This window comes from Equus przewalskii, chromosome 8 (assembly GCF_037783145.1).
Source record: "Equus przewalskii isolate Varuska chromosome 8, EquPr2, whole genome shotgun sequence".
NCBI classification, from domain to species: Eukaryota; Metazoa; Chordata; class Mammalia; order Perissodactyla; family Equidae; genus Equus; species Equus przewalskii.
The window spans coordinates 35660653-35685739 of NC_091838.1; the positions used below are offsets into that span (position 1 = coordinate 35660653).

At 40.5% G+C, this 25087-nt stretch overlaps 1 protein-coding gene across 40 annotated transcripts in view; it reads right to left on the reverse strand.

Annotated features, from left to right (window-relative positions):
- Positions 1-25087, reverse strand: part of SPIDR (scaffold protein involved in DNA repair) — a 472184-nt gene that overhangs the window by 9592 nt on the left and 437505 nt on the right. For 22 of the 40 annotated variants that reach the window (XR_011543434.1, XR_546115.2, XR_011543432.1 and 19 more), the window contains 5 exons: positions 20979-21066; positions 19894-20040; positions 19741-19800; positions 12028-12214; positions 11152-11304 (listed from right to left, as the gene is read on the reverse strand). Coding sequence is in view for 36 of the 40 variants with exons in the window: in XM_070631683.1 (XP_070487784.1) it covers positions 11152-11304; positions 12028-12214; positions 19741-19800; positions 19894-20040; positions 20979-21066 (635 nt within the window). In the remaining 4 variants the exon portion in view is untranslated. The remainder of the gene's footprint in view (positions 1-11151; positions 11305-12027; positions 12215-19740; positions 19801-19893; positions 20041-20978; positions 21067-25087) is intronic. The other 18 variants (XR_011543433.1, XM_070631682.1, XM_070631676.1 and 15 more) reach the window with 1 other exon arrangement.

Genomic DNA, 25087 nt, shown 5'->3' on the forward strand with positions numbered 1-25087 from the left:
ACAACATCAAATGCTGGTGAGGATGTGGAGCAACAGGAACTCTCATTCATTACTGGTGGGAATGGAGAATGGTCCCGCCACTTTGGAAGACAATTTGGCAATTTCTTACAAAACTAAACATAGTTTTACCATACAGTCCAGCAGTCGTGCTCTTTCAACCCAAAGGAGTTGAAAGCTTATATCCACACAAAAACCTGCACATAGATGTTTATGGCAGCTTTATTCACGATTGCTATAACTTGGAAGCAACCAAGATGTCCTTCAGTAGGAGACTGGATAAACAAACTGTGGTATATCTAGACAATGGAATATTATTCAGCTATCAAGTCATGAAAAGACATGGAGAAAACTTAAATGCATATTACTAAGTGAAAGAAGCCAGTTAGGAAAAAGCTATATACTGTAGGACTCCAACTATATGACGTTCTAGAAAAAGTAAAACTATACAGACAGTAAAAAGAGCAGTAGTTGTTAGGTATTAAAAGGGAGGGAGGGATGGATAGGCAGAGTACAGAGGATTTTTAGGGCAGTGAAACTACTCTGTATGATACCATAATGATGGATACATTTCTCTAAACTCATAGAAAGTATAACACCGAGAGTGAACTCTAATGTAAACTATAGACTTTGAGTGATAACGATGTGTCAAAGTAGGTTCATCTATTGTAACAAATGTACCATCTGGTAGGGCATGTTGATATGGCAGAGGCTGTGCAGGTGTAGGGGTAAGGAATATATGGGAAATCTCTATACTTCCTGCTCAATTCTGCTGTAAACTTAAAACTGCTCTAAAAAAGTCTATTTTTTTTTAAAAAATAGTCTATTTAAAAAAAATACCATGCAATAAATGCTAGTGGAAAAGACCCCTCATGGGTGCAGAAGAGAGGCCCTCCAGGCTGGCTTGAGGATCAGGAAAGGCTTCCTAAAAGAAGGGACATGAGGTGGACTGCAGGTGGGGAGGTGGGCGCAGGCTGACCCTGTACCTTGCTGTGGGGCTGGAGGCCAGGTAGGCATAAAGGACAGGTAGGTGAAATGGCTGTGAAGTTGGCAGACCATAATCATCTAGGATCTTGCTGGAGATTTTAGACTTGATCTTGGAAGGGATGAGAAACCAGTGAAGAATTTTAAACAGGGGACTGAGATGGTCTGATCTTCTTGCAGTATGAAGCAATATAGATATCATCTACATACACTGGCAAATCACAGACCATCCTCATCAAAAAGTGGTGAAATCAGACATTTGAAGAAAAAGTAAAATGTGACCTAAGTTTCCAGAAAAATAGAAGAGTTATTCTTCCTACTCCTGGAGCAAAGAATTTCATTCCTCACTAGAACAAGCATTAGGAGAAAATTTATCTGCAGAAGATAAGCTCACCATTTTTGAGGGTTTGGAAAAAATTAGGGTACATGGCAGGCAATGAAAGAAAACTAAGGTCAATATAGAATTCCATGAAAAAAAATCAGGGGCCGGCCCCATGGCTGAGTGGTTAAGTTTGCACACTCCGCTTCAGTGGCCCAGGGTTTCACTGGTTCTGATCCTGGGTGCGGACATGGCACCGCTCATCAAGCCATGCTGAGGCAGCATCCCACATGCCACAACTAGAAGGAGCCACAACTAAAAATATACAACAATGTACCAGGGGCACTTTGGGGAGAAAAGGGAATAATAAAATCTTTAAAAAAAATCATACAAGAAAGGAAATAGCAGTGTAGTATACTATTTTCCTTTTCAGTGAAAAATATATATATAATCATGATAATAAAAATACCATTTATTGATTTTCATCTTTAAGAATCAACCTGTAGACAAAGTGTGCAAAGTTTAATTATAGCTATGAAACAGAATATTATCAATTTTAACAATATACAGTACAGAAACAACTGTAGGAAGATGGAAAGGAAGAGTGCAGTAAAATAAGGACATGAGAGCTAATATTCTTTTCTTTCAAACAGTGAAACGAAGATACTATCTTTAGCAGATTGAACAACAAACAAATAAAACCCCTGCAGCCAATATCATACTTAATGGTGAAAAAGTAGATGTTTTCCCTTCAAGATCAGGAACAGAGCAAGCAAGTCCCCTCTCACTACTGCTATTCAACATGATACTATAAGTCCTAGCTAATGCAGTAACACAAGAAAAGAAAATAAAAGTATACAGATTGGGGAGGAAGAAAAAACTGTCCTGTTCTCAGATGACATAGTTTTCTACATACAATATCCCAAAGAAGCAAAACAAAAAACTACTAGAACTATGAAACGATTATAGTAAGGTTGTAGGATACAAAGTTAAAAAACAAAAGTCAATTGCTTTCTTATACTAGCAACAAACAAATGGTATTTGAAATCAAAACACAACAGCATTTACATTAGCACTAAAATAAATTAAATACTTAGATATACATGTAACAAACAGGTACAAGATCTATATGAAGAAAACTACAAAACTGCTGAAAGAAACCAAAGAGCTAAATAAATAGATATTCCATGTTCATGGATAGGAAGACTCAATAGTGTTAAGGTGTAAATTTTTCCCAAGTTGATCTATAGATTCAATACAATCCCAATCAAAACTCCAGCAAGTTATTCTGTGGATATCAACGAACTGATTTTAAAGTTTATATGGAAGGCAAAAAGACCTAGAATACCCAAGACAATATTGAAGAAAACAAAGCTGGAGAACTGACACTACCCAACTTCTAGACATACAAGAGAGGTATCAATATCAAGATAGTGTGGTATTGGTGAAAGAACAGATAAATAAATCAGTGGACAGAAAAGAGAGCCTAGAAATAGACTCACATAAATATAGTCAAGTGATCTTTGACAAAGGAACAAAGACAATTATATACAGAAAGGATAGTCTTTTCAACAAACAGTGTTGGAACAACTGGATATCCACATGCAAAAAAACAAATCTAGAAAGAGACCTTACACCTTACACAATAATTAACTCAAAATGGAGCATAGACTTAAACATAAAATTCAGAACTATAAAACTCCTACAAGAAAATAGGAGAAAATCTGGGTGACCTGGTTTTGACAATGAATTCTTAGGGCAACACCAAAAGCACAAGTCATGAAAAAAAATTGATATGGGTCTTCATTAAAATGAAAAACTCTAGGGGCTTTCCCTGTGGCTGAGTGGTTAAGTTCACATGCTCTGCTTCGGTGGCCCAGGGTTTCACCGGTTCCGATCCTGGGTGCAGACATGGCACTGCTCGTCAGGCCATGCTGAGGCAGCATCCCACATGCCACAACTAGAAGGAGCCACAACTAAAATATGCAACTATGTACTGGGGGGATTTGGGGAGAAAAAGAATAAAAAAAAAGAATAAGATTGGCAACAGTTGTTAGCTCAGGTGCCAATCTTTAAAAAAAGAAAAAAAATTAAAACTTCTAGCCTGCAAAAAACACTCTTTAAAGAATGAAAAGACAAGCCACAGACTGGGAGAAAATATGTGCAAAAGACATATCTGATAAAGGACTGATATTCAAAATATACAAAGAACTCTTAAAACTTGACAGTAAGAAAATGAACAGCCCAATTTAAAAAATGGGCCAAAGACCTTAACAGACACCTCACCAAAGAAGATATACAGATGGCAAATAACCATATGAAAAGATGCTCCACATCAAAAGTTAGCAGGGAAATGCAAATTAAAACAACAAAGAGATACCACTACACATCTGTTAGAATGGCAAAAATAAAACCGACAACATCAAATGTTGATGAGGATGTGGAGCAACAGGAATTCTCATTCATGGTTGGTGAGAATGCAAAATGGAATAGCTACTTTGGAAGATAGTCTGGTAGTTTCTTACAAAACTAAACATAGTCTTACTGTATGATTCAGCAGTTGCACTCATTGATATTTACCTAAATGAGCTTAAAATATGTCTACAAAAAAAGCCACACACAAATGTGTATAGCAGCTTTATTAATAATTGCCCAAACATGGAAGCAACCAAGACGTTGTTCAGGAGGTGAATGGATGAATAAACTGTGGTACATCCAGAGAGTGGAATATTATTCAGCGCTAAAAAGAAACGTGCTATCAAGCTAAGAAAAGACATACAAGAACAAATCTTTTTTCTTTTTTTTAAGATTGGCACCTGAGCTAACATCTGTCGCCATTCTCTTTTTTCCTTCTTCTCCCCAAAGCCCCCCAGTACATAGTTGTATATTCTAGTTGTAGGTCCTTCTGACTCTGCTATGTGTGATGCCACCTCAGCATGGCTTGATGATTGGTGCTAGGTCCATACCCAGGATCCAAACCAGTGAAACCCTGGGCTGCCGAAGCAGAGCACGCAAACTTAACCACTTGGCCATGGGGCTGGCCCCTGGAAGAACCAATATTGAATGCATATTGCTCAATGAAAGAAGCCAATCTGAAAAGGCTATATACTATGTGATTCCAACTATGGCATTCTGGAAAAGCAAAACTATGGAGAAGGTAAAGAGATCAAGGATTTGAGGGGTGGGGGTAGGGAGGAACGCATGATAGGTAGAGTACAGGGGATTTTTAGGGCAGTGAAACTATTCTGTATGATACTATAATTGTGGTTACATGATATTATACATCAGTCAAAACCAACAGAACCGTACAACACCAAGAGTGAACCCTGGCTTCACCAGGTATGGGGACCCTGACCCTGGCTACTCTATAGCTCACTCTCAGAACACTTCCCCCCTGGTCAACCCTGGCCAGCTGTAGCTTCTTGGAGAAGGTGAATCACCTGATACTGACCCTGCTGGCCATGGTGGGACTGGCCAAACAAGACTGGCACTTATTTCCCTTCTACAACACTTAAGGTGGCTGGGGCTGCCTCCCTGCTAGGTATACCTGGGGTTCCTAGGACATTTATTAACTGACTTGTTGCAAAGGGCCTAGAACTTCTGATTAACAAACGAACAGCACTCATGTTCATGCTGTCTTTGTGCCCTACAGGCCTCTCCCCAACCTGGCACCCACCTCCTCCCTGCCCACAATCCTCAGTCTTTACATGGAGCTCTCATAGGGAGGACCTGTGAGGTTCTCCAATGTTTCTCTATTTAAATAGAGCCAAAGATAAGTAAAATGCTTGAAACATATTTATAAGTGAATGAGAAAGGAAAAAGCACCTAACAGAACTGGCTTAATCAGAAATGATGATGCCACCAATTTATAAGATAAGGGCACAGAAAATAACTTTTCATTTTAATACAAGGGAAATACATACAATTAGAGCCTGTTTGCTCTACTGTTTAGAAATACTGTTCTCTTTCTCCACTAATAACATCTTGGGATATTCTAGCCACGGAAAAAAACACTCTATTTACTGAATTCTTTGCTTTAAGTTTGGAAGGGAGCTGAATGAGCAATGGACAAGTGGTGAAGGTCATTTATAACCCACATGCCTTTTTACTGCATCATTACTGAAGCAAAGAACTGCGGCATCAGTAGTGCACAGCCACACTGATCAAACCTTGCAGTAAAAGCACAGACCCAGACAGCACAGCGTTGGTATCTGCAATGTGGCCAGGGCGGGCTAGGGCATGGGAGCTTTGGCCGCTCTGGTGCTTCCGTGTGTGAGGCACATGGACACCAGGCCAATACCCATGTGAATGCTTCCTATCAAGGCGATGACAGCAGCCCCTGTTCCTAGGCATGCCTCACTTTAGAATGATAAATGTAGTAAAGTCTACAAAGATTTGAGGGTATTGCCTCATTTCCAGTGCATGACATTGTACACAGGATCCTGTGTGGCTCTCCTCCTATTGCTTAGGTGCTTAAGGGTCTGAAACCCCAATCCCTGGGCCATCTAAGTTTGTCTCATGCTAACAGGGACAGAGCTTTGTGATAGATTGAATTGCCTATTGTTTACTTAAAAAATATTTAGTCCTCATCTCCTACATGAAGGTTCTGTTTGGAGTGAAGTGGGGCTTAAGGATGCCTGAGTCTCATCAGTGTTCCCAGTGGCTGCCACCACCCCATAATGCCCAAGACATGGTCCACTACGTGATGACATGCAAGGCTGTATCTGACCAGCGAAGAACAAAGCTCCTTCAGTATTTCAACAGCTAAGCCCTGCTGTGACAAGCACACCCTCATGAGAGTGAGGACGAAGGGAACAGTGTGTGAAACCCAAACAATGGGCTTCAGGAGCACCCTATATAGATGTCTAAGGGTAAATAATAGCCTCTCTGAATGTACTTTCTACCTGATGACCAAGATGCTTGAGGCCAGGTGAGAGGAGAGGGATGTGTGAGGCCACGAAGCCAAGGGCTCCTCTGTCCCCACAACCCAGAGAATTCGGAGACTAGAGAAGACCAGGGGCTTCTCCAGGGGTACTGCTAGCTGGCAAAATGGCCAAATTCTCACTCGTGAGTTTCCCTTTTCTAGACTCCACAAAGATCCTCTGTTAACACTGTCCATCTCAGAGGTTACAATGGAGAATAAATTTCTCTCACTTTGGGTTATATTTTCCTGAAATTGCCCCTTGGTCACCTTTTTTGGACTTAGAGTTACCAAATCTCTTCAGTCCCACAGTTCTGTCTCTTTGGATGGGGTTACTTTCTACAGATGCCTTTCCCCAAGCTTGGAGATATTACAGATTCTTCCTAGTTTTACTCTTGTACCTCTGTCGAATTATGATGATAGTCAACATGAAAACTATATAAAAATAAGACTATATCCAAAAGAACAGACAAAACATGTCCACTCAAAAGCCTGTATATGAATATTTGCAGCAGCACTATTCATAATATAAAAATATGAACATCAGCTGATAAATGGATAAATAAAATGTGGTATATCCATACGATGGAATATTCAGCCATAAAAAGGAAAGAAGTGCTGATGAATGTCACAATGTGGATGAATCTTGAAAATGTTCAGCTAAGTGAAAGAAGCCAGAAACAAAAGAACACATATTACATGGTTCCATTCATAAGAAATGTCCAGAATAGGCAAATCCGTAGAGACAGAAAGTAGATTAGTGGTTGCCAGGGGCTGGGTGGAGTGGGGAGTGACTGCTAATAGACATGAAGTTTCTTTTTGGGGTGATGAAAATATTCTGGAGCTAGTTAGTGGGGATAGTTGCACAATTGTGTGAATATACTAGAAACTACTGAGTTGTATACTTTAAAAGAGTGAATTTCATAGTATGTGAATGACATCTCAATTAAGCTGTTATTAAAAAAATAGAATGCCACTTTCTTCCCAAAGCAGTGAGATCTCCAAAGACACAATATAAAATAGGAGTGGTTGCACAACACTGTGAATGGACTAAATGCCACTGAAGTGCTCACTTTAAAACGGTTAATTTTATATTTTCTGAGTCTCACCTATAAGTTATTTTTAAAAATAATAGGAGAAGGTTCTTCACAAACTAGAAAAATCAGCTCTTCTCTCTCTCCCCACAAGTATCTATACGTTTTCCTTGTTTTGCAACTCTGTGGCACTCACTGGCTGTAGTTAGGAATGGGTTAGATTCCAAACTCTTCTTTGGAAGCCAGTTCTTCAGGTACATGTTTTCTCATAAAATGGTGCTCTAGGCGGTGGCGATTCTTTACTTATGGTCTTATAATAACAGGGTCCCATACAGCCTAATTGGTGTGGAGTTTTGGCAGGGACTTTCAGAAGCAGGGCAGGGAACACCACCTGCGGGGCTGCTCCCTCATTCTCCTCTGAGCCCTGGACCAATCCTGGGCTCTGAGAGAGGTGAGGGGCATGGAGAACAGGTAGCAACTGATGAGGAGAATAACGGTGGAAGGGAAGTTTCTATAGAGGTGCTGGAGACAGCAAGCTCTGCCGGCAGGCTGTGGACAGGCTTTTGAGGACAGCATAGCGTATCTGTGCCCGTCTGCACCACGCACTCTGTCCTCACATCCTGTCCACTCAGGGCACAGTGCAGCTATGTTTAGAGGAGCCACAGTATGCCTGCTTGTAGACACCCTTGCAGTCTGTTCAGCCCCAGCAGACCTTGGCCCTCCCTTACTTGCACCATGCATCTTCCTGCCAACAACCTATCCCTGCTTTGTACCATAGTCTATCCATGGTTCTGACAGAACAGCTTCATGTAAGACAAAAATCTGATCATATAAAATCCTTAGCATAGCCAGGGAAAGCAGAACAAGACAGGACCAGCCCTGTCCCATGCTGGCCCTGCCTCTCCTCCAGTACATGAGCTTTTACAATAGTTCTGGGCACGTGTGTGGTTTCCCACATGTCCTTCTACCCATCTGGAAGGCCTTCACCAAGTCCGCCTGATAAATCCTGACAGTCCCAAGGCCACCCACCCACTGCCGTCACTGGCTGTAGCCCTCCAGCCGTTGGCCAGCTGTCTGTCCCTTCCTAGTCTGTGGCAATGGAAGCATCAAGATGTCTATCTTCTCTGCTAGTCTGTAAGTGCTCCAAGCCCCCAAAGCCTCATGTGCATTATCTTATTTCCTCCTCAACAATGCTTTGAGCTTGATTCTATTATTCCTGTTTTACAGATGAGAAAATGGAGGACTCAGATGTCAGGTGACTCGTTAGAATCTGCTTTCTTCCAGAACACTAGGCTCTCCTTTCTCCATCAAATCACAACCTGAGTTTTGTTCGGTACTAACTCTAAAAGCAGGTGCACAGAATAAAAAATCCAAAAGGCCTCAACAATGAACAGTGCTCAGTCTCATGAGAGAGAAGGGGATGTGAATAAAGCATTCAGGTCACAGATTTTTTGCTGTTCATAAAAATCATAAAAAAATTCAGTAATCTAGTGGTGGGCAAGGGTGGAAGAAACAGGCCCTCTCAGATATTACTTTTGGAAGTGTGAATTTTTGTACAGTTTCCAGATATTAATTTAGCAATATCTTTTAATATTAAAGATAAAGAAACCCTTAGTGTGGCCACTTTGGAAAACACTTTGGCATTTCTTCAAAAAGGTTAAACACAGTGTTTATGTTTGATCAGCATATGACCCAGCAATGCCACTCCTGGATACATAGCCCAAATTTGAAAACAGGTGTTGAAACAAAAACTTGTCCAAAATATTCATAGCAGCCCTATTTACAATAGCCAAAAAGTAGAAACAACCCAACATCCATCAACTGATGAACAGATAAACAAAATGTGGTACATCCATAAAAGGAAATATTCAGCCATAAAAAGACATGAAGTACTGATACATGCTACATCACTGACGACTCTGATCATCATGTTAAGTGAAAGAAGCCAGACACAAAAAACCATATAATGTTTGATTCCATGTACGTGAAATCTATAAAAGGCAAATCTATAGAGAAAGAAAGTAGATAAGTATTTTCCTAAGACTAGGGTGTGGGGAGGTATGAGAGAGGGCAGAGTGTAAGGGGAAGTGACTGACAATGGTCATGAAGACAGTGTTCTAAAATTAGATTATAGCGATGGTTGCACAACTCTGGGAATATATCAAAACATTATAAATGAGTGAATTGTAGAGTATGTAAGTTATATCTCAATAAAGTTGGTTAAAAAACACATGACCCCTAAGACCCTGAAATCCTCTTCTAGGGAAATCAGTAGGGGTTGATGTTGAGAAGGGTGTTTATTTCAGCCTTGTTTATAAGTGCAAAGAGAGGGCATCTTGGATGCCCATCCATGCAGGGGCAGTTTATTTGTATGAGGGAATATTATTTGATGATTACATTGTTGACTTAGATCCTATCTACCTGCCTGAATGGACGTCTCTGCTAGAGAACTAAGTGAGGAAAGCCTGGGACAGAGTCACATGGAGCAAACCTTCCTGTCTATAAAGGCACACATGTCCCTCCGAAGGGGCAGGCATGTGTACTCCTGTGTGCACGCAGTCTAGCAGGGGGTGCATGGCAGGAGATAGCTACCTTTCTTTTTACTCATCTTTCACTAATCCCAATGGACATATGTTACTTTTATCACTAAAAAATTTTATGAAATTAAAGCCTATAGTATTAATGCTATTTTCAGCTCCAGACATATATTCAAACAGCTACTGAAACATCTCCTTCTCAAATATATCAAAAACACCCAAACTCTCCAAATACGGAACTGAGATTGCTCCCTCAAAGCTGGTCTCTTCCCCCACACACTACTTCACTGAACAGCACCACCATTGCCTTGCCATCTACGCCGGATCTTAGAGGGTGCACATACAATCCACCCTCCATGAATGCCTTCCTCCCTCTGCACTGCATTCATTACTCAGTCTGCCAATTTTCCTTTTAACTAAGTCCACTCCTGGGTTGACTTCTCTACCGCACTGGTCTCACCCCTTTAGACTAGTGCCTGCCCTCCCAGTGGCTAACCCCTAGGCCCTGGCCCCTCCACTCTGCTATGGAAATCGGACCATGTGTCTCTCTGTCAAGATGACACAGCACACTCCTGACAGGGCTGCCCACTCACCTGCACGGCTGGTCCCTCCAGCCTCGTCCCAGGTAACCCCTATATACAGCTGCCTTTCCGTCTCCTTCTAGGCTGTGGTGCATACCTAGTTTGTCCTGTCAGCAGTTTTTATGAGTTCTGTTCTCTTCCCACCAGACATTCTTCCTGCTCCCACCCCTTCACCTAATTACCTTCCTTCTACCCTTCAGATCTTGGCTCAAGGCTCCTGTCACTAGGGAGACTTCCGTGATGTCTCTGACAAGGTGAGGTCCTGGTGACAGGCACTTGGAGCACTCAGACACTGTAGGTCTATATTTGGCTGTGTGCATATCTGACTAGTGTCTTTATATACAGACTATAAGTCCGAGAGGCAAGCACTTTTTCTGACTTTTTGTTTTTTTGGCTGGGAAAGATTCGCCCTGAGCTAACATCTTTTGCCAGTCTTCCTCCCCAAAGCCCCAGTACACAGCTGTATATTCTAGTTGTAAGTTCTTCTAGTTTTGTGTCAGCCATCACCACAGTATGGCTACTGACAGATGAGTGGTATAGTTCCACACCCAGGAAACCAACCCAGGCCACCAAAGTGGAATGCGCCAAACTTGAACCATTAGGCTATCAGGGCTGGCTCACCTCTTCTGATTTTGTTCATTATGTAGCCAATGCCTGGAACATGTCAGGCACTCAATAAACACTTGTTGAATAAGTGAGCAAATGAGTAAATGAATGTAAAATAAGTATGATATTTAAGCAAATATAAATACCATTTCCATCAAGATTGACTACCAACCTTGAACGCTGCAAATGGAGTTGACCTGAGTAACAGAATCCAGTTCATCGAGCTTCACAGGGCCAGTCAGCTCACAGGAGCAAGCATCAGAGGCCACACCCAAAAGTGGCTTTTGAAGCATGAGGACAGTTCGTTCAACACAAACAATCTGACCTGCCAACAAAGACACTTCAGATTATTGAAGCACTGAAGAAAAAGTGAGTTCTCTTGCTCGTAATGACAGTGTCCTTGGCCAGCTTCCTACAAGTCATGTGGGCTGAGGGGCACAGCAGTGGGGCCCATCCTTTGTGTCCAGCGACACATACACTGTGCAGAAAGGAAGCCCCAAAGCCCCTAGTGTGCTCTGCTGGAAAAGCACACAAATATTAGATGCAAATTCAATTCAGAAAGGAGAATTTTGTGGTATGCAAATTATACCCAATAAAATAAAAAAATTACACAGTTTAGGCAGGATTCTAGTTTGATTCCTGGAAAAATAAGGAGTGACTGATCTAGTATTTATTGATCTAATGTTTATAATATTCTAGCTTTTCGTTTGTTTTAAAAAGTGATGTTTCAGGCAATGGCTTCAGATAGCTTCTGCACCTATAAAGTATGCTTCCAAGAGATAATTCTTGAGTGATAAATAGCATCTCTCACAGGATATGTCAGCACTGCAGGCAGTTCCGGTTCGGTCTTGGTGGCCATGACAGGGGTCAGTGAAAGACCAAGGCTGGTACCATGGGCCTCTTCCACTCCACACCCCTCGTCCACAGTGTGCTTCAAGAAATGTCCAGTAGTTTCAGAGCAAGAAAGAGGCAACCAGAAGCTACAAGCTATTTTATGGCAGCTCTTAGTCGCCACTGGATCAAAGCTGTCAAGAAGAAGAAAGCATACCCTGGTCTCGGAGAGCATCCTTGAAGAGGAAGGTGTGGGGGGCAGCCTCACTGAGCGCTTCCAGGACTTCTGGGTCCAGTACACATGAGGAGGCCACACAGACTGGGACGGTTTTGGGGAGGCCAGAGTTATTCTCATCTTGCATTTGCAGGGTGACATCAGTCACCACCAGACAAATCTCCCTTTGCTACAGAAGAAGCAAACTGTTTAGCTACAATTCAGAGTAAAGACTGTTAACTTAATAGCTCTTCTTATATCCCAAATTATTTTTTACAAAGCAATAATCATAGGTGATTATCATTAACACTAACAATTTTAGATATCATTTCAACAAATATTTTTTAAAATATATAATAGACTTTGCACATCTTGGTCACTAGCCCCACCGACATAGCTGTGCCCCGTGAGCCCCAAACTTGTACCTGTTTCAAGGGCTCCTCTGCTGGGATACAATCCACCTTTCCCTGGTACTGATCTACTTGTCCTCTGACTCACTCAGGAAAAACTCATTTTTCTTTCCCTCCTGATCCCGTATTCATACACCTAGAATGCTAATTACCATGTTGTTTTATATTTAGTACATATATATTCTTCTCTCCTGCTAGATGTAAGTTTTCTGAGGGTTAGGAATTGTTATGAACTGAATGTTTGCATCTCCTTCAAATTCTTATGTTGAAGCCCTAACTTCCAGTGTGATGATAAGGGGAGGTAGGGCCTCTGGGACATAATTAGGTCATGAGGAGGGAGCACTCGTGATGGGATGGATGAGTGCCCTTATGAGAAGAGACACGAGCAGGTGAGCTTGCTTCCTCTCTTTGCTTGCCACATTGTGAGGATACGAGGAGATGTCCCTTGTGAACCAAGAGGACAGCCCTCACCAAGAACCTGACCATGCTGACACTTTGATCTCAGACTTCCAGCCTTCAGAACTGTGAGAAATGTTTGTTGTTTAAGCCATCCAGTCTATGGTATTTTGTTATAGCAGCCCAACCTAAGACAGTAATGTATCTCATTGGCCCTCAGACTTTGCATTTTGTATAAAGCAGGTATCAAATATTTGTTGTATCTGCAACAGTTTTTGTTTTTCTCCTTTTTTTTTTCTTCCCTTTTATTATTTTTTTTCATTTTTTTAATCTGCAAAAGTTGCAATGTCTTTTAAACTTCATTAAAATGGCATTCTGCCTTTTCTCCTTGGTCAGGGTTTAGGATTCAGGGATTCAAGTGAATGGGGCCAAGGATTTCACTGGGATGACCCTCATGGTCAGCAGGGCTGGGCCATGAGAATCTGGCTGGCTTGAGGTTTAGTTGGTGTTGCTGGTGTGAACGATGTGGTCAGGTTGAGGATTTCACATAGCTGGCTGACTGGGCAGAGAAGGTGACTTGCACAGTTAGGAGCTGTGGGTTGGGACGGAGGAGGCAGCTCACATGGCTGGGAGGTTGACTGCATACAGGAAGTTAGAGTAAATTATATTGAGGAAAATGAAAGCCAGGTTTCTCACTGTTAGATAAGGGAGTTATAAATTTCAAAATGGGGAAACCTAAAGACAATTCTGTGGTAATGGTCTACAGTTGGAGGTATTGGTGTAAAATCATGATTTTAGATAGAGATAGATAGAGAGATAGATGGAAAGAATGAAAGAGATATGGATTTATGTGTCTGTGTGCATAAGTATACACACACATATCTCCTTGCTCTGTCCATTGAGAGGACCTAGAAGCAATGACATCCCCGTAGCAATGAGCCCACCTAATACCCAGATCTTGTCTTCTAATGCCATTCTCCATTAAAATCAACCAGGGCTCCTTAAAGAAATGGCTGATTCTAGAGCAGAGAAAATACAAGATGAGTCTGAAACATCTTACTGTGTTAGAAAGTCAGGAAGTACTCAAAGAATGATGGAAACATGTCCAAAGGACACAGGAGCTGGCTTGAATTGGGGAAATTTGAGCATCAAAATAAATGATAGTTAACATATCATAACCCATTGGATAAAAACTGAATCCATTGGCCCATACTGACATAAATAAGTGAATACATAAATAAATCAGGGAAATGAAAAGCTCCTAATTATAGCTGAATGCCAACTAATAAATATAGAAGAAGTGCTGGAATTAGAAAGTTTTCATTTGGCCACCATCAGAGTAATAATTCAGGCAAGAATCACATGGATGTTAAAATGAGAGGGTAAAAGTTTGATAAGAAATAGGATATTTATACAGTCTTAATGTATCTTCTGACAAAATACTTATTTCATAGTTATTAATTAATATAGATGAAATACTTATTAGTTAACTTTAGAGTGAAGAAACCTGAAAAGCACTATCTTAACCAACTGATAAAAGATCACGGTGCAAGGACAAATCAACTGTGTGCCTCCTGATATGAACATAGTATTGTTAAGTGGTGCTCCTGTCAAAAATGCATAACCTGAATCTTTTCCTGAGATAACATCAGGAAAATCTAAATGGAGGGACATTCTATTAAGTAACTGATGTCTATTCTTCAAAAATGTTAAGATCATAAAAGAAAAGATGAAGAAACGTTTTATCTGAAGGAGATGAGAGAGACATGACAGCTAAGTACTACACATGATCCTCTATTGGACTATAGAGTTGTAAAGGATTTTTGGGGGGACAATTGGCAAAATCACATTTTAAAAAAATGGCAGATATCTCAGGAAGGACAAAGATTTCTAAAAGATTATCTGAGGTTGGAAGTTCTTCTGACAGTCTTCAAAGATTTTAGATACTTTTTATAAATAGCTTGGATTTGGCTTATTGTCTCTTCCAATCTCTTGATGAACCAAAATGGTCTAATTTCCTTTGAAATTAACTATCAAGTTATCTTTACCATTGGGGTTATGAACAAAGTCAGTAATAAAATCCTCTGTAAAAAGACAAAAAACCCAAATGATTCAAAGCAGTACTATCAATCTTATTGCTAAAATTTTATTAAAAATAGATCTCTTCCCCACAAACATGCTCAATTAATTTTTGACAGAGTTGTGAAAGCAATTCAATGGAGGAAGGGTAGCCTATCAACAAATAATGCTGGAACAATTGGACATGCTTAGGCAAAAAAAATGAACCTCGAACAAAACCACACACCTTATAAAAAACTGACTCAAAATGCATCGTGGACTCAAATGTAAAATTATAAATCTTCTAGAAAAGAACATAACAGATAAATTTTGGGACCCAGGACTAGGTAAAGAGATTTGACTTGTCTTAGACTTGACAACAAAAGCATGATCTATAAGCAGAAAAATCAACAAATTTGACCACATAAAAGTTAAAAACTTTTGCTCTGCAAAAAATCCTGTTAAAAGGATGAAAAGACATCTATGGACAGCTAATCTTCGACAAAGGAGCTGAGGGCCTACAATGGAGAAAAGAAAGTCTCTTCAACAAATGGTGCTGGGAAAACTGGACAGCCACATGTAAAAGAATGAAAATCGATCATTCTTTTTCACCATTCACAAAAATAAACTCAAAATGGACTTAAAGATTAGACCTGAAACAATAAGTCTTCTAGAAGAGAATATAGGCAGTACACTCTTTGACATCAGTTTCAAAAGAATCTTTTCGGACACTATAACTCCTCAGATGAGGGAAACAATAGAAAGAATAAACAAATGGGACTTCATCAGACTAAAGAGTTTCTTCAAAGCAAGGGAAAACAGGATTGAAACAAAAAAACAGCCCACTAATTGGGAAAAAATATTTACAAGCTACTTATCCGACAAAGGATTAATATCCATAATATACAAAGAACTCACACGGCTTAACAACAAAAAAACAAACAACCCGATCAAAAAATGGGCAGAGGACATGAACAGACATTTCTCCAAAGAAGATATAAGTATGGCCAAGAGACACATGAAAAGATGTTCATCATCCCTAATCATCAGGGAAATGCAAATCAAAACTACACTAAGATATCACCTTACACCTGTTAGATTGGCAAAAATATCCAAAACCAAGAGTGACAAATGTTGGAGAGGTTGTGGAGAAAAAGGAACCCTCATACACTGTTGGTGGGAATGCAAACTAGTGCAGCCACTATGGAAAACAGTATGGAGATTTCTCAAAAAGTTAAAAATAGAAATATCCTATGACCCAGCTATCCCACTACTGGGTATCTATCCTAAGAACCTGAAATCAGCAATCCCAAGAATCCCATGCACCCCTATGTTCATCACAGCATTATTTACAATAGCCAAGACGTGGAACCAACCTAAATGCCCAGAAACTGACGACTGGATAAAGAAGATATGGTATATATACACAATGGAATACTACTCAGCCATAAAAAAGGACCAAATTGTCCCATTCGCATCAACATGGATGGACCTTGAGGGTATTATGTTAAGCGAAATAAGCCAGACAGAGAAAGACAAACTCTATATGACCCCACTTATAGGTGGAAGTTAACATATAGACATGGAGAACCGATTGGTGGTTACCAGGGAAAAGGGGGGGTGGGGGGAGGGCACAAAGGGTGAAGTGGTGTGCCCACAACATTACTAACAATAATGTACAACTGAAATCTCACAAGGTTGTAATCTATCACAATCTTAATAAAAAAAAAATTTTTAAAAAAATGATGAAAAGAAAAACTGTAGACCCTGAGAAGTATTTGCAAATCATATTATCTGACAGAGGCTTTGTATACAGAATATATAAACAACTTTTAAAACTCAACAGTAAACAAACAACAGTCCACTCACAAAATGGGCAAAAGACACATACAGACACTTCACCAAAGAGGATATACAGATGGCAAATGAACACATGAAAAGATGAACAACCTCATTAGTTCTCTGGATGACTGTCTAGAGAATTATGTTAACTCAAAAAAGCCAATCTCAAAAGGAGTTGTTACAGGTTAAACTGTGTCCCATCAAAAAGATCTATTGAAGTCCTAACTCCGATACCTCAAAATAGGGTCTTTACAAATTTAACCAAGTTAAGATGAAATCATTATAGGTGGGCCTTAATCCAATATGACTGGTATTCTTATAAAAAGGGGAAATTTGGACACAGACAGGCACAGAGGAAAGACCACGTAAAGACACACAGGGTGAAGACAGTCATCTGACTGGAGTGATGCATCTACAAGCCAAGGATGGCCAAGGATTGCCAACGAACACCAGAAGCTGGAAGAGGAAAGGAAGGATTCTCCCCCAGAGCTGCTGGAGGAAGCGTGGCCCTGCCAATACTGATTTTGGACGTCTTGCCTCTAGAAGTGTGAGACAGTAAATTTTCGTTGTTTTAAGCAATCTAGTTTTTGGTACTTTGCATGGCACACCTAGGAAACAAATACCGAAATATACTTCATGGTTCTATTTATGTAATCATCATAAAATAACTTAATTATAATGATGACAACAGATTAGTGGTTGCCAGGGGTTAGGGATGGGGAAGGAGGTAGGTGTGGCTATAAAGGGGAACACAAGGGAGTCTGTGATACAGCTGAGGGTAATGATTGTGGTGGAGATTATGCAAGCTACACACATGACAAAATTCCACAGAGGTACATACACACACAAGTGCATGTAGTATGACTGGTGAGATCTGAATCAGCTATGGATTGTGCCAATGTCAGTTTCTTGCTTTTGGTATTGTCCTGTGGTTACTGTGGGTATGGGAGGGTGGTATGGGGAAGGGTGCACAGGACCTCCCTATATATTTCTTTGCAATCTACTGTGAATCTAAAAATTTTGAATAATTTTATTCAAAATAAAAGTTAAATATAAAAAAATCTATCTTTTTCACTTTTATGACTTAGTCATTAGTATCATGGAAATACAACTGAATCTTCTTAGATAACTCAGGTTCTTGCAGTGACTCATGGTGCCATTCTAAAAGTCAACTGTCACTGTAGAATGTGTAGGCGACTGGGTTAGCTACATAGTAGCCCCAGGACTTAGCTTATTTCAATTTCTCCCCAAGTAAGTTGGTTTCTGGTGATTGTCTTTCCCACAAAAGCAGAATACAGGAGGTATAAAGAATTTTAGTGAATTGAGGAATCTGTTCCATTGGGTTCTTGGTCCTTGACAACTTCCTGACTAAGTACCACCAATCTAAAGTATACATACCCACTGAAAGCCATACTCTCTGGCAGGCTGCAGCTGCACTGATGGGAGCCTGTTTCTTGGCAGAAAACTCAGAATAGGAGGGGATCAGTGTTTTCAGCCAGCCCTGAGGCAGGGTTCCTTTACCCAGAGAGGCAGACAATCTGTAGTTTGTCATTCTCTGCCTGAGGGCTACCCTCTCACTGGGGCAGATGGTTGAGGCTTGGCCATGCTGTGAGCATTGGACACCTCCTTTCTTTCTTTCTTTCTTTTCTTTTTTTTAGGAAGATTAGCCCTGAGCTAACATCTGCTGCCAATCCTGCTCTTTTTTTCTGAGGAAGATTGGCCCTCAGCTAAGGCCTGTGCCCATCTTCCTCTATTTTATGTGGGATGCCTACCACAGCATGGCTTGACAAGTAGTGCATAGGTCTGCACCTGGGATCCGAAGTGGTGAACCCCAGGCCACTGAAGTGGAATGTGTGCACTTAACCGCTGTGCCACCGGGCCGGCCCCATGGACACCTCCTTTCTTTGCTCTCCACTTCTGGTTGTAGCTGGAGGGCTGTGGGCAGGAGTAGGCAGTAATAACAGCCACAAGATTGCTATTTATAGTGCCCCTCAGGAGAGAATTCTATCTGTAGCATAAATGGTAGCTGCATAGTGAATCACTGCCTGATGTCACAGTCCCACGACCAGGAACGTGCTTTAGAATAACAGGAATGTGCCAGGTGCCAAGTGTGCCTTAACATATTGAGTGTCCTGCAGACGATGGGCAGAGAAGTTCGCCATCAGCCTTTGGTTTGCCTCAGACTTGAAAAGTAAGAGATACATCAGGCACCTGGATGTTGTCCTTGCTGGCGGCCTGTCCTCCTGCCTGTTGAGACTGATGCTGGTCTGGGTCACGGGGCGCTCTATTGAATGACTAATGTCAATCACTCTCTTATTCCTCAGGAGAGACATTAATTAGCTGTCAAATGACTAAAAGGTGAACAGAGAAAAGGTTTTCCTGCGTCAGGACTGAACAACAGGAGGTTCTATATATCTCTCAGGTGACAGATTTACATGTATGTTCCTCTGAGTCAAGGTCCAGCAGAGGTTTCTTGCAGAACTTATGACATGTATTCAGCTTGCCAAGAACATCTCTTTCCCTTGTTCACTCCTGGCTGATCTGTTGAGTGGCAAGGAAGCAAAAACCAAGCTCCTCTAGGCTGCTGCTCCCTAGAACCGCCCAAGGCCTCACAGGGACCAGAGTTTCCTCCAACTGTGGAAGGCTCTTTGCATAGCTCAGTCCTGAGATTCCCACTTTCACCCCGTAAACAAGGTTTCAGCTTCTCTTTCCTTTCTTCAACCTGCCTGTGTGTCAGAAAGGAACACATTACTGGACTGAGAATCTTTTGGGGCAGAGTTATGCCTGAGTTGTTTTATACCTGAGTACTTAACGCAGTGGCTGGCAGTCCACACCTGCACAAGGAATGGATTTATTACTGCTTCAGCATGGGGCATGCATAACTGGACTTTAAAAATGCTTTTCTATTTTGGTACTCCATTAATTTCTAAGAGATTATCCTTTAACAAACTTTATAACACCTTATACATTATAACACCCTATGTGAAAGAGAAAGAGAGAGAGAGATTACCTGTGGTCTTTGATAAATCACTCTGGCATAGAAACTGCAACAGGTACTGAGATCATCAGTCTGGAAAGGCATTTAAAAAGATAAGGAACATCACACAAAGCACACAAATACAGCACAAGGAACTGAAGACCTTGTTAGAAACGAAGATGTTACCTGGAGAATTTCTCTTAAGCAGTGAGGAATTGGAGGCCGGTAAAGCTTAGAAATGGGGTCTTCTTCAATTATATCAATTTGTCCCAGATTTGGATGAGCAGTGAGGACGTAACAGAAGCTAGGAGGAGGGAGATGAGCTTTTACCTGCTTAAAATAAAGGCAAAGGTAGAGCGTGAATGTATTGTTAAAAGACTCAGATACACTATTAAAATTTACTCTTTAATATATATATATTCACTCACAGATGCATACCATATCTCTGGAAGGCTATATAAGAAATGGATTATATGGTTTATCTCTGAGACCAAGTATAAAAACTTTTGTACTTTTGAATTTATTACCATTCAAGATTTCATTAGGGATTTATTCTTCAGAGCATACTGAAAACACCATTTAGAAAATTCTTCCTCTTAAATAATCTAGAAATGGGCATTTTTGACCACCATTTTGCTGGTATAGCACAGTACACAGTCACAGTGCTAGCTCTCTGCTCAGAAGTTAGCTACTACAGACACAAGACAGCCCCAGTGTTCAGCTTTGGGAGGTATGGCCCAAAGCAGCCACTGGCCAGCCTGCTGAATAAGGCCCAGGAGGGAGACATTTTAATCAGTCAATTTTGCTACTTGTGAGCAAGTGTCATAAACAATTTGAGGAGTCAGGAAAACAGAAATTCCTGGTTAACCTGGTGGTTGTACAAATATCCATGGATTTTATTTGTTAGGTTATGTGAGCTTCTCTAATTGGTAATTGAATTTTGTTTCTACTAGCAACTGAAAGGTGGTGGGGAACACACCCTGTGTCTTGTTTAGTATGAGGCTAAGGCTCTTACTGTTGCAATGGCATGCAATGATTGTGGTTTAAAAACATCATCATAAATTAACCTCCAGAAGAATATAGTGTAGCAAAGCAGAAAGAGGAGCCAAAGCTTGGACTTTAGAGTGAGACAAGTAGATCTGAATCTCTGTCCTGGTTCATATTACAAGACCTGGGCTTCTTGGGGATGTGGACTATGGGGGTGGCACCTGGATCAGCACCTGGCACAGAGCAGGCCGTGCTCAGGGGGAGTTCTTCAGATGCTGGCTTACCTCTTCACAGGCCTGGGTGTAGCCAGCTGCTTTCAGAGATATCACTGGAGGCCACATGATGTCAATCAAACTGAAAAGTCCTGCTGTCCTGGAAAAAGAGAAGATGCTGTCAAAGGTATTTACCACCAAACATAGCTTATTAAATACCTGGTCAATGAGCTGGTCCTATGTAGATCTGCTGAACAGACACCATCCCTAATGCCAAGGAGCTACCATTTGGGATGAGTGGTGACTCAGATGGGGAAGACAGTGACACAGAGACAGACAGACAAACCTTCAAACCTGACTGCACAAGAAGAGGAAGATTGTTAATTAAATTATGATACATCTGCAGAATGAAATATTATACAACCATTGAAATGGTTACATAGAAAATATTTAAGGACATGGAAAGATGTTTATGATACGTTGCTAAGTGAAAAGCAGGTAACAAATTATAATGTCTCTCTCTATGTATATATCTATGCATGTACCTACATATAATAGACCAAAAGAAAAGAAGACTGAAAGATATAAAAATGTTTTTAGTGGTTATCTGAGTAGAGCTTGGAGGTGATATTTACTTTCTTCCTTTAGCTTATATGTATTTCCTATATTTTTCCAAAACAGCTATATGTTACTCATATAATAAGAAAAATGATCAATAAGTTACCTAAAATAAAGAATATAGTCAGCTACAAAAGAACAAATACTATATGATTCCACTTGTATGAGGTCCTAGAGCAGTCAAACTCTATGAGACAGAAAGCAAAGGGTAGACGCCAGGGGTTGGGGGAGGGGCAATGGGGAGTTAGTGTTTAACGGGTATAGAGTTTCAGTTTGGGAAGATGAAAAAGGTCTGGAGATGGATGGTGGTAATGGTTGCACAACAATGTGAATGTACTCAACACTACTTACAAATGTTAAGATGGTAAATTTTATATTATGTACATTTTCTACAATTAAAAATAATACTGACTGCTTTACTTGCCAAAAAAAAGAAAATATATCACAAAGCCTTCTTAGATTTTACTTAAGTTTCAATAATGTTAATGTATAATATGCTGTTTACTTTTCTAAAAGCTTATGGCCTTAATAATTAATGTTACATATTCTTATTTCTTTCAATATTTAATAGCAAGCACTGTAGGGATCTGGCAGTTAACAAAACCAAAAAACTCAGAACTTGAAAATGAGGGTCTTAGCATCCTACTTGAACAAGACACAAAGCATTTACCCATCTCTTTTGGGTCCTCACACCAATTATGATGGAAACACCTCATGCAGTGTGTGGCCTACGGCAAACACCAAGGGTCAGTATCAGGTTCTGGGTCAAAATCTAGCACAAAAATAATAACCAAAAGGGAAAATCACATGCTAAAAAAGAACTGCCCAGTGAAAATTTACCGTCTCCCCCCGCCCAGTTATTTTTGAGAAGTGTTCTGCAGCAGCTGTCTGGGTGAGTGACAGGACAGGGCTCGGGGACCCAGGGCTGGATGAAGTCAGGAAGAGCCATCCTCGAAAGATTCAGAAGTTAGCCCATTTGATCTCTTGCTGCCCTTCTCCCAATACCAAGGAGCTGGGCATGCTGCTGCCCCTCTCTTCCCCAGACATTGTCTGCTTGCTTCAGGCCTCTTCAAATGTCACCTTCCCCAGGAGGCTCTCCTGGAACATCCTGCTTACAGCTGCTCACCATGAGCCCATGTGCTCGCCTGCTCCCAGGCTCATTTCTTTCCACTGAGCACACCATCTGACTCATGTTCCATCCCTGTCCTCTTGCTGTCTGATGTAAGGTCCCCGAGGGATAGGTACTTATCTGGTCCCTGCTGCATCTCCACTGACACAGAGAGGTGCCCAGCTCAGACAAGGTGGTCAAAAGACTTGGTGAATGAATAACTGACATACGCTATCATAACCACCTATATACTTCATTATAGACATCAGACCTAGCATATTTGATATGCTCATTTCCTATTTGTAGTCTGGAGAAAGGCAATGTTGGAAGACAAAACGGTAATTTTTTACACAAATAAATATGCCCCTAGTTCTCGCCTTAGATCTGACTGCATTTCCAAGACAGAGGTAAGACTCTACTCAAGCCTCTTGTTTGACAGGGATGGGGTACAGCATGGGCCTTTGAGTCAGACCTGTGTGAGCTCTAGCTCTGCCTTTTGCACACTGTGAAACCTTAAGAAAGTCATTTCATTCTTGGACCTTCCATCTCCCTTTCTCTAAAATGGGAAGAAATCAGTACCTCGCTGTTGGTGTCACTGCAAGGAGTAAAAGAAATAACGCATGGACAGCACCTGTTAGGGTTTCTATGCTCAGAATAATTACTCAGTATACGTTCGCCATCGAATATTCTTGTAATTATTTATATCATCAGTGTTTAGGCTATTAACTTCTATGCTGTTTTGTGCTCAAAAATTTCCCAGTTGAAGACAGGATTTTAACCCCAGACTCACTTTGTGAAGGAACAGAATAAAATTAAAGAGTATGGTAAAAACCAAGTATTCTCTTGGAACTTTCTTTGAGAAATGATAGACTACGATATAGCCTTAGAAAAGTTCTATTTGAATTTAATGATGTTTACTTATTTAGAGGATGCTAATGGTTAATTTTAAAAGTTTGGACACATTACACATTTATATTTTAATGCAGATTCTTAGGTAAAGGATGTTCATGCAGTAAATAAAATGCTTGGTCTCATAAAAAATGAGCCTCTCTACTGTTTTTAAAAATAGACATGGTTTAGATGGTTGTTGCTTTGTGAACCAGAGCCTTCGTCCTGGGCATTCATTTAAATGACTCCAGCCTCTGGGACAAACGTTGTGCTGAAGCTAACTTTTGGCACAGTGAAAATGTATTGTTCTTCCCACTACAATTCATTCCTTACTATTCATTTTAGCATGAGGTTTCATTTTGTTACACAGAAACTCATTCTTTTATTTTATTTTATTTTTTTTAAGGTTTTATTTTTTTCCTTTTTCTCCCCAAAGCCCCCCAGTACATAGTTATATATTCTTCGTTGTGGGTCCTTCTAGTTGTGGCATGTGGGACACTGCCTCAGCGCGGTTTGATGAGCAGTGCCATGTCTGCGCCCAGGATTTGAACCAACGAAACACTGGGCCGCCTGCAGTGGAGAGCGCGAACTTAACCACTTGGCCACGGGGCCAGCCCCTCATTCTTTTAAAAAAGCCATCCCTTTAAAAGCTTGCAGGTCCTGTGGTCCTGTCCAAAATGCCCATAAGGCATTTGGTCCACACCAAAAGGTCCTTGATATCTGGTCATATCTGGTCCTGTCCAAAACATCCATCAGATATTTGGTCAATGCCAAAAGGCCCTAGAAATCTGGACATATTTCGTCCTGTTCAAAACATTCATGGAGACATTGGGTCCAAGCCAAAAGGTCCTTGATATTTGGTCCTGTCCAAAACAATTTGGCATGGACCAAATATGCTCACGGACATTTTGAACAGGACCAAATGTCAAGGACGTTTTGGCATGAACCAAATGTCTTATGGACCAAATGTCTTATGGGCATTTTGGACAGGACAAAATGCCTGCTAATCCTTTGAAATATGTTTAAAACAACAAACAAGCTGTCTGACAGGGTAGAGGCTACCAAAAGTTTGTCTTTTCAATAAAAAAGTTTCAAAAATAAAATAAATGTTGAATTAAAGTAGAGGAAAAAAAGGACATACAGATTAAGTCACTATGTTTATGACACGATAAAAATCTGAAAACATTGTTTTGCCAGAATGAATTTCTTAGGATATATCTTAATTTACAGATTGCATAAAATGAATTTGCAGAAAAATCTGGGTCATTAAACTGTGACAATCAAAATTCACAGATAATTAATAAAAAATTCTTTAATCATTATATCTGGGGCATTTGGAAAATGGAGCAGACAGAAAGGAAGCTGGACAAAGTGATCATTTTCTCTACGTAGTTATTAACTTGATGAGGTTTTGCAGTAGTCAGAAGCTCTCTGACAGCAGATTCAAGATAGCTTAGGTTCAGTAGGTGAAGCTAATAATCACTAAAGGGAAATCCACACTTAGTCATGATTTTACCTGGTACTTCAAGCTGTCATGTAAAAATCAGTTGCACTTGAAGAACAGGAA